Genomic DNA, 17,436 nt, shown 5'->3' on the forward strand with positions numbered 1-17,436 from the left:
AGCTATATGTCCTGAATAAAGCCCAGCAGGACATCTAAAATTCAGACTGAATCCAGGACAATTTTTCACTGTGTGGGACTGGCCCAAACACTGCAGGGTACCTGTTATCCCTGCCCTGTTGACTAGATACCAGTAGCATCCTCCTATTATTGTGGCAGCCAGAATATTCCTGGTGAAAAAATCATAAGCCTGCTTCATACTTAAAATTCTAGATTAGTTTAAATTTCATTTATTTAGTTAGGGACTTCTTCCCTGGTGGCTCAGAGGGTAAAGCGTCTGCCTGCATGGCAGGAGACCTGGGTTTGACCCCTGGGTTGGGAAGATCCCCTGGAGAAGGAAATGGCACCCCACTCTAGTACTCTTGTCTGGAAAATCCCATGGACAGAGAAGCCTGGTAGGCTACAGTCCATGGGGTCGCAAAGAGTCAGACACGACTGAGTGACTTCACTTTCCCTTTCTTTCTTTCATACACAAGGTGAAGACTCAGCCATTGTATTTTCCCATTTCCAATGCAGTTCACCAGCACTACTGCTTATCAGCACCTACTTTCACCATGTAAAGGCAGAGGAGTAGTGGCATGGGGTCAGTGGTCTAAAAGGAGACTGAGGTTGAATGGAGGAAAATAATGGAAGGAGGGCAGAAGTTCTCCTTGTTGAGGTTTGGGTGCATCTGAATAGGGTGAGAGCAGCAAGTGACTTCACAGTTGAGAGTCCAGTTGCACTAACCCTGTGGCTCTTTATGTAATACTCGAGACATTTACATCTTCCATATGACCATGGGCTGGGATTCCTGCAGTCTATAGTAGGGCTCATACAGGGGTCTCCCAGAGTCAGTCTGCAGTAGGGGCAATGCCATGCTTGGTTTGAAGGCTTCAGTCATACAATCGATTCAAGAAAATATGATGCCTTCCCTGAAAACAAAACCATGATCTCATTGGCTAAGGGATTCTTCCCCACTCTCTTGGATGACCCTCACTCCATTTACCATTTGTAAGCCATAGCCTTTCCCCTTCCTTGGCCTCCTGATGAAGGTGGCTGGCAGATTCTGTCATGCAGCATGTTTGACATCCCTGAACAGATCTGCTATTGGGGTGCTAATGTGGGAGCTCCTTGTCTGGAAGAATGAGGCTGTCAGTCAAGAAATGGAAAGGTTGCCCCTAGCCAAAGGTCTTCTTCCTTGGCCCTGCTCATCCTGGAGTCTTTTCCATTTTCATAGACAAAAGAACTCTTAGTTAATTTGGGACACAAGAATTTTTTCCCCATCTCACAAGCAGGCTTAGAATCTTCTATGTGCAAAGCTGATTCTGCTATTTTCCAAACTGACTTTACCATTTTATACTTCTATCAGTAATATATGAGTTTCAATTTTTCCATATCCTTGTCAACACTTATTATTATCTATCTTCTTAACTATAGCCATCCTAGTGAGTGTGAAGTGGTATCTCATTGTTTGATTACTGAGCTGGTACGGCAGGTTTGCAAGCATTCATGCAGTTGATTGGGTATACAAAACTTATTTTTATAAACTCATTCTTCTTTGCAGATGGGTTCTTGGATTTTCTTTAGGGGAAGAAAAATGTGCTATGTGTTTTCTTCAGCTTTACTATGAATAAAGTACATACTTTGATCTTAGTTGGCCTATGGTTGAGGTGAGAATGTGTATACATAAATTTCCTTCTCGAAGGTTTAGCACACAGTGGTGCACTCAATAAATATCAGCTCTGCTTTCAGTTCAGTTCAGTCACTCAGTCATGTCCGACTCCTTGCAACCCCATGGACTGCAGCACGCCAGGCTTCCCTGTCCACCACCATCTCCCGGAGTTCACCTAAACTCATGTCCATTGAGTTGGTGATGCCATCCAACCATCTCATCTTCTGTCGTCCCTTTCTCCTCCTGCTCTCAATCTTTCCCAGCAACAGGGTCTTTTCACATGAGTCAGCTCTTTGCATCAGGTGGCCAAAGTTGTGGAGTTTCAGCTTCAACATCAGTCCTTCCAATGAACACCCAGGACTGACCTCCTTTAGGATGGACTGGTTTGATCTCCTTGCAGTCCAAGGGACTCTCAAGAGTCTTCTCCAACACCACCGTTCAAAAGCATCAATTCTCTGGCGCTCAGCTTTCTTTACAGTCCAACAGCTCTGCTTACTTCTATCATTTTTCCCTTTCTCCTTAGCAGGTTTCCATGTTCCACATTCATTAGTTTTCCCTGTTTCTCTTTGTATCAAAATACTGTATTATATCCCATCTTGGCACGGTAATTATGTAAACAAATCCTTGTTCCAATTTTACTGTCTTCAAAAAAAAAGACCTTAAAACCACAAGAAGGTTCAGAAGATCTGGAGTTTGAGGGAAAGACATAGTAGTCATCCTCAGACATTTATAGATTTATTCTTTGAGACTCCAGAGGGAAAAACAAAGGGCGAAGGATGAGAAGAAACAGAAGTTAGACTTGAGCAATAAATAATCAGTAGGGCTGCTCCAAATTTTAATGGAATGTCCTTGACACTGGAGATGTCCAAGTAACGACTGAAAAACTAGTTAGGATGCTTTAGAAAAGATCTCAGCATTAAATAGAGGAGTAGAGATGAGGAACTGGTTTCATCTCTGATTCTACGATTTTAACAAAGTTCTAATGAGTTGGCAAGCACTCTTCTATGAACTGGAGAGTAACGAATTATGCTATATATGATTTTCAATAACTTTCTCATAATAATTCATAAAGTACCTTTAGAACTGGAACAAAGAGGTAGTCAAAATAATTAGGCAATCATGTTAATGAAAGACAACAATTACCTGTCTGAAAAAAGACTCTGGAAATAATTGTCCGACACAACGGGCAAGGAGTGCTGGCAGGATTGTCTTTGGCAAGGGTCCGTAAGCAGGGCTCACAGAAGATGTGGTGGCAAGGGTAACACATGTAGGGGTTGAAATAAACATCCAGACACACTGCACAGATGTAGCTCTCCTTTTCTTCTGCATATTCATTGTCATCATCTGTACTCATCTCATTATCCAAAGTCTGCAAAATATAAGCAAAAACAATTTCTCTTAGTTCAGTATGAGATTGGTTTCCTTGAGAAATTGATTTCATATTTTGTTAAAGTCAATGAAAATATTTATGAGAAGCAGGTTTATCTGTTTTTGTGCATAATCAGTGACAGAAATGCTACCTTGCAAAGTGAGAAGAAACTAGAAATGTACATGAAAAACCCAGAAGTCTTAATTATTCATTTTAGCATTTTTATATAATGCTAAATGTTAAAGTATAGTACCAAAAAAACATTAAGTAAACCTTTATCTCTATTTAACCAGAACTAGTTAAGTAAGTGTTAGGTCCCAGGATGACAGATTCCCCATCTATCCTACTCCCACCACAGCAAACAAGCTACTGTCACAAGATTACCAGCCTTATATGGGCATTTGCACATGAATAGACCTGAGGGCTTCTGTTAGGTCCATACCATTTCTTATTGTGCCCTTCTTGTGTCTCCTCTTCCTATTGTGCCCATCGTTGCATGAAATGTTCCCTTGGTATCTCTAATTTTCTTGAAGAGATCACTAGTTTTTCCCATTCTATTGTTTTCTTCTATTTCTTTGCATTGATCACTGAGGAAGGCTTTCTTATCTCTCCTTGCTATTCTTTGAAACTCTGCATTCAAATGGGTGTATCTTTCCTTTTCTCCTTTGTCTGAAGCTGAAACTCCAACACTTTGGCCACTTGATGCGAAGAACTGACTCATCTGAAAAGACCCTGATGCTGGGAAAGATTGAAGGAAGGAGGAAAGGGGGACGACAGAGGATGAGATGGTTGGATGGCATCACTGACTCAATGAACATGAGTTTGAGTAAGCTCTGGGAGCTGGTGATGGACAAGGAAGCCTGGCGTGCTGCAGTCCATGGGGTCGCAAAGAGCCGGACAGACTGAGTGACTGAACTAAACTGAGACCTGAGGGCAAGAGGAAGTCAAACTTCAGCTTCACACTACGCAGGCAGCATTCTTTATTCCACATTTTGCACCTTCCTGGACCTCAGAGACAATAAAAGACCAAAGCCCAAGGTATGTCAGGAAAGAGATATTGCAAAGAAACTTGTGGTAATTCTGGGATCAGCCTTGCAGCTGGAAAATACTAGCCTGCTCCTCTCTCCCAAACGGAATAGTTAAGAAAGAGGCTATTAACAGGTAGCTAGGAAACAGGCACTCAGGTTAGCAGCACAGAGTCTGGTGGCACAATTCCTGTTACTTAACATCACAATGTTCTCATCTGTGAAGGTGCTATGTGAGAATTAAATGAGGTAATCCACATAAAGCATTGAGCACAGCACAGCCTGGCATACGACAAATATTCAATAAATATTATCCACAGCCATCCTTCCCTCCTACCTTTCTCACAGGCCCAATAGTTTTGGTTAGAGCCTTGGGAAATATTCCTTAAACAAGGCCTGGCCTCAGTCCACTGAGGCAAATGGTGTAGATGCTTTTCTCCTCACTTTGATGAAAGTGAAAAATGGAGATCAACGATTAATATTTGAGTAGACTTTGGGCTTTCTAAATATTTTTAGGTTACATGAAATGTAAAAGTTACAGAAAAGAGGCAAACAGAGCCTTGAAGATACAGAAAAGCCTTTCAACTGGATAAACTGTTACTTGATTTATCCAGATGGCCTTACTTCCTGTCAGCCTCTTTCTGCCACCTGTAGGTAATTTCTCTCTTTATGAAGGACATATTCAAATTGTTAACTCATTATTTTAATTGGCTTTCTGATTTTTCTTATATACTTGTAAGCATTTTTACTTAATCTGGTTACTTGTTGTTATTGGTTAGATGTGTTGCAAATTTTTTTCCTTTCTTCTGGTTTGCCTTTTCACACTTCTCATGGTGTTTTTGATGAAATGAAGTTCTTAATTTTAAAGAATATTTTTCCTTTATGGTTAGTAATTTTTGTGTCTTATCTAAGAACACTTACCTTTTCCCAAGGTCATTAACAGAGTATTATTTTGCATTTAATAATATTTAATCATCTACCTGAAGTTGATTTTCAGTATGGTGTATATTAGGGGTAAATTTCATTATAATTTCTATGTACTTATTAATTGGTGTAACCCATTTATTTCAATGACCTTACTCTCCCTCCACTGTTCTTAAGTGCCGCATTGTTATTAAGAGGCCAAATATGTTGACTTCTATTTTGCTCCATTATGTTATTGTCTATTCCTAGATGCTTACTCCTTGGAAGGAAAGTTATGACCAACCTAGATAGCATATTCAAAAGCAGAGACATTACTTTGCCAACAAAGGTCCATCTAGTCAAGGCTATGATTTTTCCAGTGGTCATGTATGGATGTGAGAGTTGGACTGTGAAGAAAGCTGAGTGCCAAAGAATTGATGCTTTTGAACTGTGGTGTTGGAGAAGACTCTTGAGAGTCCCTTGGACTGCAGGGAGATCCAACCAGTCCATTCTGAAGGAGATCAGCCCTGGGTGTTCTCTGGAAGGAATGATGCTAAAGCTGAAACTCCAGTACTTTGGCCACCTCATGTGAAGAGTTGACTCACTGGAAAAGAATCTGATGCTGGGAGGGATTGGGGGCAGGAGGAAAAGGGGACGACAGAGGATGAGATGGCTGGACGGCATCACTGACTCGATGGACGTGAGTCTGAGTGAACTCCGGGAGTTGGTGATGGACAGGGAGGACTGGTGTGCTGTGATTCATGGGGTTGCAAAGAGTCCGACATGACTGAACGACTTTCACTTATTGTGGCCTTATAATAAGCCTCAATATCTGATAAAGGAAATCCTTTCATCTTAAAGTCCTTTCTGCCAAACCTAGGATGCTTTCCTAACTTACCTTCATTATTGTTTCAGCAGCATTTCATAAGTAGACCAGGACCTCTTTTTTGCCACCTACTTGATGCTGCCTTCTTACATTTGGAATAAAAAGAGACTCCTTACAATGCTCTATAGAACTCTGTAGGATCCAGTTCCAGCCTTCATTTTTATTCTCCAAATTGAGCTACGTTCCAGTTCACCGATCTTCTGGCTCAACAAACACACTGAACACTTTCTCACCGTAAGGCCTTCAGACATGATGCTTTGTTTCTCTTAAAAAGTGCTTACTCCATTTGAATGATTACAAAATAAGATAAAATTCTCCTATCTCTCCATATACACCTATATGCATTTCATCGAGATGCAGAGATCAGTTTTCTACACTCTGAATTTGGGCTCTGCCATGTGACTTGCTTTGGTCAATGGAATGTAAGCAAATGTGATGCAAATAAAGGCTTAAAAAAAGCTTGTGCACTGGAATAGTCCTCTCCTGCTGATCTTGGGAACTCACAAGTCCCAAGATGTGAACAAGCCTAGGCTAGCCTGCTGAATAGTAAGTGACATATGGTCCAGCTGCTTCCATTGTGACTGCTGACAACAAGCCAACCATCGGACATGTGTGGGTACAGCCAATAATTGTCACCTAATTGCAAATGTACTGGTGAGCCCAGATGCTATCATGTGGATTAGAGACAAACCATTATAGCTGAACGCCAGCCCCAACTGCCAACTCAGAAAATTGTGAGTGAATACAGGTTGTTGTTTTAAACAACTAAATTTGTTTTGTTACATAACAAAAATTAGTTGACACATTCTTGTCTATACATGGCTCAATTTACCTAATTTAAAAAATTTTAAATATCAACTTCTCCAAAGGATTTCACTGTTATTCTATCTAACGTTGTTCTCTGTCACTACCACTTAGCTGCTTCCTCATAATTTTTATTTGCCTATTTTTCATTAAAATTTACTTTTTAAATTAAAAAGTAAATTTAAAATTAAAAATAAATTTCTATTAAAATTTATTTTAAAATTTAAAATCTTCCCAACCCAGGGATCAAACTGAGGTCTCTTGCATTGTGGGCAGATTCTTTACCATCTGAGCCACCAGGGAAGCCTGAGAATACTGGAATAGGTAATCTATCCCTTCTCTAAGGGAGTTTTCCAAGTCAGGAATCAAACCAGGGTCTCCTGCGTTGCAGGAAGATTCTTTACCAGCTGAGAAATATAAATCCCTCATTAAGAATCCAAACAGACTGCACACATAGAAGATGGATGATACTTAGCTGAGAGCAGTTCATGTAAAGAGACAGAGATTTTAACTGACTGGAAGCTCAACATGTGATGCAGCTACTTAAAAAGTGGGTTGATGTTCCGACCACTTTATATGATCACACCGTAACTGCAGCTACTTTGAGGGCCCCAGACAAACTATAGTTATCCACAGAAATACCCTGAAGGCCAGGGCAGCATGATTTCTGAAACTTTCTCATACAATGTGCTTTTAAAAGACTGAGGATATTCACTCAGAAAAGTATTAACAGGAGACCAGATATTCAAGTATTTGTGAAAGAGAGATCATAATTTTTCTCTGTGTAGTTCCTATGATTAGATCTAAAAAGGAATGAAAGGTATGAGAACGCCGACTAAAATAGAAAATAAAAGAAATATCTATTCATCAACCAAAGTGATATAACAACAGCATAAAATGTTCAATCTTAAATAGTATGTTTGCCACAGAGCTAAACATTTGCCTGATGTTTCCTACCAAATTGTTTGGGACTTAGAAATACGGTGACCAAAGTTGTACATATTAACTAACCTCTTCAGCACTAAACCCTTACAAAGTAGACACTATTATTATCATTTTCCATATCAAAGCAAAGTGAAATATAGACAGATCACTTATTGAAACTATGAGTGGAATTTCAACCCAGCCAATATGGATTAGAAGCAACACTCTATCACCAATTCTTAAGTGAGTTACTATACTTTGAACAGTCCAGCAAATAATAAAAGTTAACTGATGATGATAATATATGTAAAGAGGACATGAAATTTAGATAGGATTTATAGGGAAGTTAGAAATATCAAGACATCATCATCATAATCAACAAATGAATATAATAGGTGTTCAACTGTTCAACTGCTTTTGGCCCCATAGAAATTATCCTACAAAGTCAACCAAATATATTGAGTCTCTCATGTTCCTCTCCAGGGGCTTCAAGTCAAAGATAATGAGATAATAAATAGACAAATAATACAAACAACCTTTAAAAATTCTTCAAAAAATTAGGTCAAAATTTTTTGTTAATAATAAAGACAAAGCAGCAGTGACATTTAGTTTATTTACAATTATTGTGATTACTGTTATATTTGGTTTTATTTCTTGCCTTTTTTTTTTTTTTTCAAGAAGTAACCGTACAATTGCACTCATCTCACACACTAGTAAAGTAATGCTCAAAATTCTCCAAGCCAGGCTTCAGCAATATGTGAACCGTGAGCTTCCTGATGTTCAACCTGGTTTTAGAAAAGGCAGAGGAACCAGAGATCAAATTGCCAATATCCACTGGATCATGGAAAAAGCAAGAGAGTTCCAGAAAAACATCTATTTCTGCTTTATTGACTATGCCAAAGCCTTTGACTGTGTGGATCACAATAAACTGTGGAAAATTCTGAAAGAGATGGGAATACCAGACCACCTGACCTGCCTCTTGAGAAATCTGTATGCAGGTCAGGAAGCAACAGTTAGAACTGGACATGGAACAACAGACTGGTTCCAAATAGGAAAAGGACTACGTTAAAGCTGTATATTGTCACCCTGCTTATTTAACTTATATACAGAGTACATCTTGAGAAGCGCTGGACTGGAAGAAGCACAAGCTGGAATCAAGATGCCGGGAAAAATATCAATAACCTCAGATATGCAGATGACACCACCCTTATGGCAGAAAATGAAGAGGAACTAAAAAGCCTCTTGATGAAAGTGAAAGAGGAGAGTGAAAAAGTTGGCTTAAAGCTCAACATTCAGAAAATGAAGATCATGGCATCCGGTCCCATCACTTCATGGGAAATAGATGGGGAAACAGTGGAAACAGTGACAGACTTTATTTTTTGGGGCTCCAAAATCACTGCAGATGGTGATTGCAGCCATGAAATTCAAAGATGCTTACTCCTTGGAAGGAAAGTTATGACTAACCTAGATAGCATATTCAAAAGCAGGGACATTACTTTGCCAACAAAGGTTCGTCTAGTCAAGGCTGTGGTTTTTCCTGTGGTCATGTATGGATGTGAGAGTTGGACTATGAAGAAGGCTGAGCGCAGAAGAATTGCCGCTTTTGAACTGTGGTGTTGGGAAAGACTCTTGAGAGTCCCTTGGACTGCAAGGAGATCCAACCAGTCCATTCTGAAGGAGATCAGTCCTGGGATTTCTTTGGAAGGAATGATGCTGAAGCTGAAACTCCAGTACTTTGGCCACCTTATGCGAAGAGTTGACTCATTGGAAAAGACTCTGATGCTGGGAGGGATTGGGGGCAGGAGGAGAAGGGGACGACAGAGGATGAGATGGCTGGATGGCATCACTGACTCGATGGATGTGAGTCTTGATGTGATCCCAGCCTCACCTAGAACTCTGGGAGTTGGTGATGGACAGGGAGGCCTGGCGTGCTGAGATTCATGGGGTTGCAAAGAGTCAGACACGACTGAGCGACTGAACTGAAGCAGCTCATAGAGCTGTTAAAAGCATTAAGAGAATTAATATATACAAAGCATTCAGAAGAGTACCTGGAATATAAAAAATGCTATCCAAGTATTTGCTGCTATTGAATCCTGTCTCCGTTTTTCTAATAATTAATCTTAACTTTTAACACAAACAGTTGAAGTTTAACATTAATAATCTCCCTTTTCTGAATGAGACCTATGAATTGAATGCATTTTACTCCCCACTCAAAAACACAAATATAGCTCATATCTTATTGAGATTATCTGAATTTTATGTCTAAAATGTTAATTGCTTAAACATATTATGCCTCTACTTTGTCAGTACATTCTTTAAATCAATTAATCTATATTTAACTATGCTTTACTATCTGCTTATTTTTATTCTTCAGCTTATTTAACACTGCATTCTTGTATCCCTTATTGTCCTCTCTCTTGAATTACATTTTCTGTTTTATTGTAATCTGTCCTTGATATTTTTTTTTCAGGAAATGTATGTGAATGGTAAACTGTATGTTCTGGAAAGTTTGAAGTTTCCTCTGTATTCACATTTGAATTTCATCTAAGTATAGTCCTAGATAACAACATATTTTCACTCAAAACTTTGAAGATAGAGAGAGGAGACCAAAAGCAGAGTAGGGAGACCTCATGCTCTACTTCTCCAGGGGCACACCACCAAAATTACAATTATTTATAGAACAACTATTGATGAGGATGACCTGAAGACCAACAGAAAATATTTTTTAAGGGTTAAAAAAAGGAATCACAATGAGATGGGTAGGAGGGACAGAGATGCAATATAATCATGACCCACACCCTGGGGTAGGTGACCCATAGAGGGAAGAATAATTGCAGAGGTTCTTCCCAAGGTTCAAGGGATCCCAGTCTCACCTAGAGCTCCCCAGTCCTGGGTCCTGCATGGGGAAAGAAGCCTCCAGAATGTCTGGCTTTGAAAGCCAGTGGGATTTATATATAGGAAAGCTATAGGGTAGTAAGAAACAGAGATTATGCTCTTAAAGGGTGCACACAAATTCTCACCGGCTCTGAGACCCTGTACAGAGTAAGTAATTTGAAAGGAGACCAGATCAGACACATTTGCTGATCTTGGAGAGCCTCTCAAAGAGGTGGAGGCATCTAAGACCCTCCCTGGGAACACAGACACTGACAGCAACCATTTGGGGGAGCTCCATCATGCTGGCAAAGTAACACTTTGGAGTCCTCCCTCTAGCCACTGGCCCTGGGATCCAGCCCTGCTAACCTTCCAGTTGGTATCAGTTCTGGCAAATCCCAGGCAGAGGAGCCAGTCAAGAGGGGATCTAGCCCTGTCCACCAGCCCCAGGATCCCCCACAACCCTCAGCAAGCTTCCCTGGGACCTAACACTGCCCAAAAGTAGGCCAAGGCCAGCCCCAGAACCCCCAGGCCTGAAGTCAATTGCAGCAGGACCCAGCCCCACCCATTAGCAGACTGGCACAAGCACCTAGACCTTTGGCACCTGCATCTAGCTGTCCTTCAACCCAACTCTTTGGCCCTGCTCACAAATAGGCCATAATCAGCCCCGGGATTCCTGGGACCTACAACCAGTCATGCTAGGGCCTTACCCTGGTAACCAGCTCTGGTGACCAGAGAGAAGTGAGACGCTGGGCCCCATAAGAAATCTCCTACAAAAGGCCATTACTCCAAGATCAGGAAATGTAACCAACCTACGTAATACCTACAAATAAATGCAAGACTGAGACAAAATGAGGTTAAAAAAGGGTTAAATGAAGGAATGAAAACTCTAGGTGAAGAAAATGAAATGGAGATAAGTAGTCTACCCAATAAAAGTTCAAAATAATGATCATAAAAATGCTCAACTAACTTGTTGAAGACTGGATGAACACAGTTAGAAGTTTAACAAAGCATTAGAAAATACACTAGAAGTAACTGACAGTGGATTAGATGAAGCAGAAGAACAGATCAGTGAGCTGGAAGATTGGTGGAAACCACTGAAGCCAAAAAGAATAAAGAATAAAAAAGAAATGACATTTTAAGAGACCTCTGGAAAAACATCAAGCATACTAACATTCATATTATAGAGATCCTAGAAGGATAAGGGAAGGAGAAAGGAGTAGAGAACATATATAAGATACAATAGTTAAACAAACAAAAACAAACCCTAACCTGGGAAAGGAAACAGACATTCAGGTCTAGGAAGCACAGAGAGTCTCAAACAAGATCAACTGAAAGAGGACCACACCAAGACACACTGTAATTAAAATGGCAAAAATTAATGATAAAAAGAGAATATGAAAAAATGGCAAGGGAAAAGCAATAAGTTACTTTTACTGGAACTCCCATAAGGCTACCAGCTGACTTCAGAGTAACTCTGCAGGCCAGAAGGAAGTAGCATAATATATTTAAAATATTATACAAAGACACACTACATAATGATAAAGGAATCAATTCAACAAAAAGATATAACAATTGTAAATACATACACACGCAACCTAAGAGTACTTAATACAGCAAATATTACCAGCCACAAATAGAGAAAGTTACATTAATACAATAATAGTAGAGGACTTTCATACCCCAATTACATCAATAGATTATCCAAGTAGAATCAAAGAGGAAACACTGACCTTAAATGACATATTAACCAGATAGATTTAATAGCCATATACAGAGCATTCCATTCAAAAGCAGCAAAATATACACTCTTTTCAAGTGCACATTCTCTGGGATAGATCACATGCTAGGCCACAAACAAGTCACAGTAAATTTTAGAAGACTGAAATTATATCCGGCATTTTTTCTGAACACAAAAGTATAAGTCTAGAAACTAACCATAAAACAAAAATTGTAAAAACACAAGCACATGGATGTTAAACAATGTGCTACTAAACAACCAATGGGTCACTGACAAAATTAAAGATAAAAGGAAAAAAAAATACCCGGAGACAAATGAAAATAAATACATAAGTAGCCAAGATTCATGAGATATAGCCAACCAGTCCTAAAAGAGGCATTTATAGCAATACAAATCTACCTCAGAAAAATAAGAAAAATAAGACTAACCATATGCTTAGAGGCTCTAGAAAAAGAAAAACAAAACACAAAGGGAGAAGAAGGAAATACTGAAGGTCAGAGTAGACATAAATGAAACAGAAGCCAAAAAAATAAAAAGGAAAGATCCATGAAGCTGAGAGCAGGTTCTTTGGAAATATAACAATAATTGATAAACCTTTAGTCAGACTCATCTTGAAAAAAAGAGGAAAGACCCAAATAAAATCACAAATGAAAAGGGAAAATTATGATCAATACCATAGAAATACAGAAGATTATGAGACTACACAAAATATTACATGCCAATAGAATGAGCAACCTAGAAGAAATAGATAAATTTGTAGAAATATACAAAATATGAACAGGCCCTTTTCAACAATGAACTTAAATCACTGATGATAATTAAAAAACTCCCCCAAACAAAAGTTCAGGACCAGATGACTTCACAGTTAAGTTCAAACATTTAAAGAATGGTTAATGCCAATCTTTCTCAAATTATTCCCAAAAATTGAAGAGGAAGAAACATTTATGAAATCATCAATCTGTATCAAAACCAGACAAAGACACCAAAACCAGAGAAAATTGCAGGCCACTATCACTGATGAACAGAGATGCAAAACATCCTCAACAGAACATAAGCAATTCAAATTCAAAAATATATTAAAAGAATCATCAAAGATTAAGGGCAAAGAGGAGAAAAGGGTGACAGAGGATAAGATGGTTGGATGCCATCACTGACTCAATGGACATAAGTTTGAGCAAACTCCAGGAGATAGTGAAGAACAGGGAAGCCTGGCATGCTGCAGTTCATGGAGTCACAGAGAGTTGGACATGACTTAGCAACTGAACAACAATACCATGATCAAGTGGAATTTATCCCAGGGAAACAAGGACAGCATAATATCCATACATCAGTGTGATACACCACCTAATAAACTGAAGAATAAAAACCATATGACAATCTCAACAGATGCAGAAAAAGATTGTGGCAAAATCCAACATCTATTTATGATGAAAGTTCTTCAGAATTGGATACAGAGGAAATATATCTCAATATAATAAAGGTCATATACGATATGCCTGCTGCTAACATCACACTCAATGATGAAAAGCTGAAAGTATTTCTTTAAGATTGGGAACAAGACAAGGACACCCACATTCCAAAGAAGACATACAGATGGATGACAGACACATAATCATCAGTGAAATACAAATCAAAATTTAATAAGATCACCTCACACTTGTCAGAATAATTATTATCAAAAAGATTATAACAAGTGTTGGTGAGGATATGGAAAAAAGGGAAGTCTCGTGCACTGTTGGTGGGATTGTAACTGGTGCAGATGCTATGGAAGAGAGAACAAAGGTTCCTCAAAAAATTAAAAATAAAGCTATGATCCAGCAATTCTACTTCTGGGTAGCTTTCCAAAGGAAACCAAAACACTAAGTTTGTAGTGTTTTCAGGAAACACAAAAGTACTTTAGGAAACATTAAAACGCTTTTAGGAAAAGATATATACACCCCTGTATTCACTGCAGCATTATTCATAATGGCCAAAATATGGAAGCAACCTAAGTGCCCATCAATAGATGAATATAGATGTGGTACATATACACCAAATTAAGTATTAATCAGCCATAAAAAAATGAAATCTTTCCATTTGTGACAACATGAATGAACCTAGAGAGTATTTTGCTGAGTGAAATAAGTCAGATAGAGAAAGATAAATATTGTATGAATTCACTTATATGTGAAGTGTAAAAAACAAAACAAAACAAAAAACCAAATGAACAAATAAAACAGAAACTGAGTCACTGATACAGAGTACAAACAAATGGTTTATCAGCGGGGCAAGGGGTGGGGGAAGAGTGAAATAAGGTGAGGGTAAACGAAGAGGTAAAAAATTCCAGTCACAGAGTAAACAAGTCATGAGAATGAAAAGTAAAGTATGGGGAAAACAGTCAATAATAATGTAACATCTTTGTATGGTGACAGGTGGTTACTAGATTTACACTTGTGATCATTTTGTTCTGTATAGAAATATCTAATCACTAGATAAACGTGGTCAAAAGGTACAAACTTATAAGATACGTTAAGTACCAAAGATATAATGGACAACATCATTAATATATAGTTAACACTGATGTATGTTACATATGAAAGTTGTTAAGAGAGTTAATCTTAAGAAGTCTCATCACAAAATATATTCTTTTCTTTCATTTTATATCTAGATAGTATCATGGATATTCATAAAACTCCTTGTGGTAATCATTTTATGATGTTTGTGAGTCAAATAATACTGCTGTATACTTAATCTTTTACAGTGCTGTATATCAATTATATTTAAACAAAAATGGAAGGGGAAAAAAAAGACATGCCTCAAAATCTTTAAAGTACTGGGTTAAAAAAACACAACTATCTACCTGAACATCTATCTGTATCTGGTGAGCATATTTAATATCTTTCAAAAATAAAGAGGACTTAAAATTCAAAAAAGGAAGATTGACCCACTGTTTCATACCATCTATCACTGAATATGAAAAACATGTCTATCCTATTTGTGCTTTCTTTCTTGCTGGAAGTCTTACAACCTTTTCATCCTTATATTTGAAAAATTTTACTAGTTATGTATCCTTATAGTCACTTCTATTCAGTACTCAGTAGTCTTTTTCAATCTGAAGGACTATGTCTTTCTGCAATCCAGCAGAAATTTAATTTTTCCCTAATCAATCACCACTATTTTCTCTGTTCCTACTTTTTTACTTCTCAATACACACAAATTAGACCCCTTGGATCTATTTTCCATGCTCAATTTTGTGTTCCATTTCTTATCTCTTTATGTTATCCTATGTTCAGGAAAGTTCCTCAGCAGTATTTTTCAAGATACAAAATCGTTCAATTTTTGACTTAACAAATGTTTACTGAGTGCCTGCTGAGGACTGCACACCGTTCCAGGTGCTGGTTATAAATCAGTGAACATAATATAAGATACATCTCTTCAGGACACTTGCTTTCAAGGCTTATGTTTTATGTCATTCTGTTATACAGCTTTCATGCTATTTTTTTTCATTTTAGAAGTCACATTTCAATTTTCATGAATCATTTCTTATCCTCTTAGTGTTCATTTGTTTAATAGTAGGCTATTGTTTCTCTCAAGATATATCTTCTTTACTATCATAAAATAACTATTAATAAGATTTTATAATATTTTGTTTATAAAATATTATAAACAAAATGTAATTTTTTTTTGTTTTCTGGATAAATCTATTTCCTCTGGGATCAGTTTTTATGTTTATCTTTCATATTATTTGTGTTTCTTAAAAGTCAGACAGTACATCTTCATAGCAGAGACAGAGTAGTTTTAGGTTTACATAAAAATTATATAGGAAATAGAGAATTTCCATATATCCCCTCCTACTACACACATACACACACATGCATTATTGTGGTACAATTTTACAAAAGAACTCATATTGATATATTACCATTAACTGAAGTTCACAGTTTACCTTAGGGTTCATCCCTGGTTTTGCATTCTTTGGGTTCTGATTAATGCATAACATCTTATACCCACAATTACAGTATCGTACAGAATAGTTCCACTGCCCTAAACTCACTGGCTCTATTCATTCCTCTCACCCTCTCCCACGAGCCCTGTCAATCACTGATCTGTGTGTTGTTTTCTTTTCCAAAATGTCATGGGGTAGGAATTTTACAGGATGTAGCCTTCTTTTCAGACTGGCTTCTTTCACTTTTCAATATGCATTCAAAGCTCCTCATAATTGAGTTTTGATCTTGAAATTATGCCAGGTCTCTAATGAGAACTGTTCTTAATTCTATATGATTTTCCTTTCTTGGGCCTAAAAAATAAACCACTGATTTGTTTCATTTTCTAAAGAAATACAAACCCAACTGCTTTCTACCTTTTAGAAATTCTGAAAAGATTTTGGTTTAATGATGGAATGCTCTCTTATTTTCTAGCATTGTTATATATCTGTATTCTTTAAAAATAAACCTTTTCTATAATTCTGCTTTATTTAATAGTATCAGTTGAAATTAATACACTTTTCTTTCACTAAAAATTGTAAGTGGTAAATACAATTAAAATAAGTTAAAAGTTATACCTCATTTTATTGTATATATGTATATGGATGTGTGTTGCTGCTGCTGCTAAGTTGCTTCAGTCGTGTCCGACTCTGTGTGACCCCACAGACGGCAGCCCACCAGGCTCTGTCATCCCTGGGATTCTCCAAGCAAGAACACTTGAGTGGGTTTCCATTTCCTTCTCCAATGCATGAAAGAGAAAAGTGAAAGTGAAGTTGCTCAGTCATGTCCGACTTTTAGCGACCCCATGGACTGCAGCCCACCAGGCTCCTGCGTCTATGGGATTCTCCAGGCAAGAGTACTGGAGTGGGTTGCCATTGCCTTCTCCATGTATGTGTGTATCTTCCCCCAATCGGGAGACAAAGCCAATTTCTATTAAGAATGACCTCTACGAAGCAAGAAAAACACAAATTTTTATTAAATATCCACCACTAAAAATGTATCTTTTAATATTACATGTGACAAAAATAGGAAGTACATACAAAACATTTCTGCTGCATACCAAAAGCATAATGGTTATTTTGAGAAAAAGTTCCTCTGTAATTGTTTGCGTTGTGAACTGAACTAGCTGCTTTTACCACAAAATACCATTTTTATGTAAAAGAACAACTGTCAAAGTAATTATTCAGATTTGGTTACTTGGCAGACATTTTCACAAAAATGAACAAAGTAAATCTGTCACTTCAAGAAAAACAACTGACAGTATTTGTTGGCAATCAAAATGATGAAATTTGAGATTCAAG

The 17,436-nt window shown here is 37.8% G+C and overlaps 1 protein-coding gene across 11 annotated transcripts in view; it reads right to left on the bottom strand.

The window, feature by feature from the left end:
• RNF180 (ring finger protein 180) overlaps positions 1-17,436 on the bottom strand; it is a 305,707-nt gene that overhangs the window by 69,951 nt on the left and 218,320 nt on the right. For all 11 annotated transcript variants that reach the window (XM_044932401.2, XM_044932398.2, XM_044932399.2 and 8 more), the window contains one exon: positions 2,794-3,019. In XM_044932401.2, coding sequence (XP_044788336.2) covers positions 2,794-3,019 — 226 coding nt within the window. The remainder of the gene's footprint in view (positions 1-2,793; positions 3,020-17,436) is intronic.

The sequence above is a fragment of the Bubalus bubalis genome, chromosome 19 (genome assembly GCF_019923935.1).
Source record: "Bubalus bubalis isolate 160015118507 breed Murrah chromosome 19, NDDB_SH_1, whole genome shotgun sequence".
NCBI classification, from domain to species: domain Eukaryota; kingdom Metazoa; phylum Chordata; class Mammalia; order Artiodactyla; family Bovidae; genus Bubalus; species Bubalus bubalis.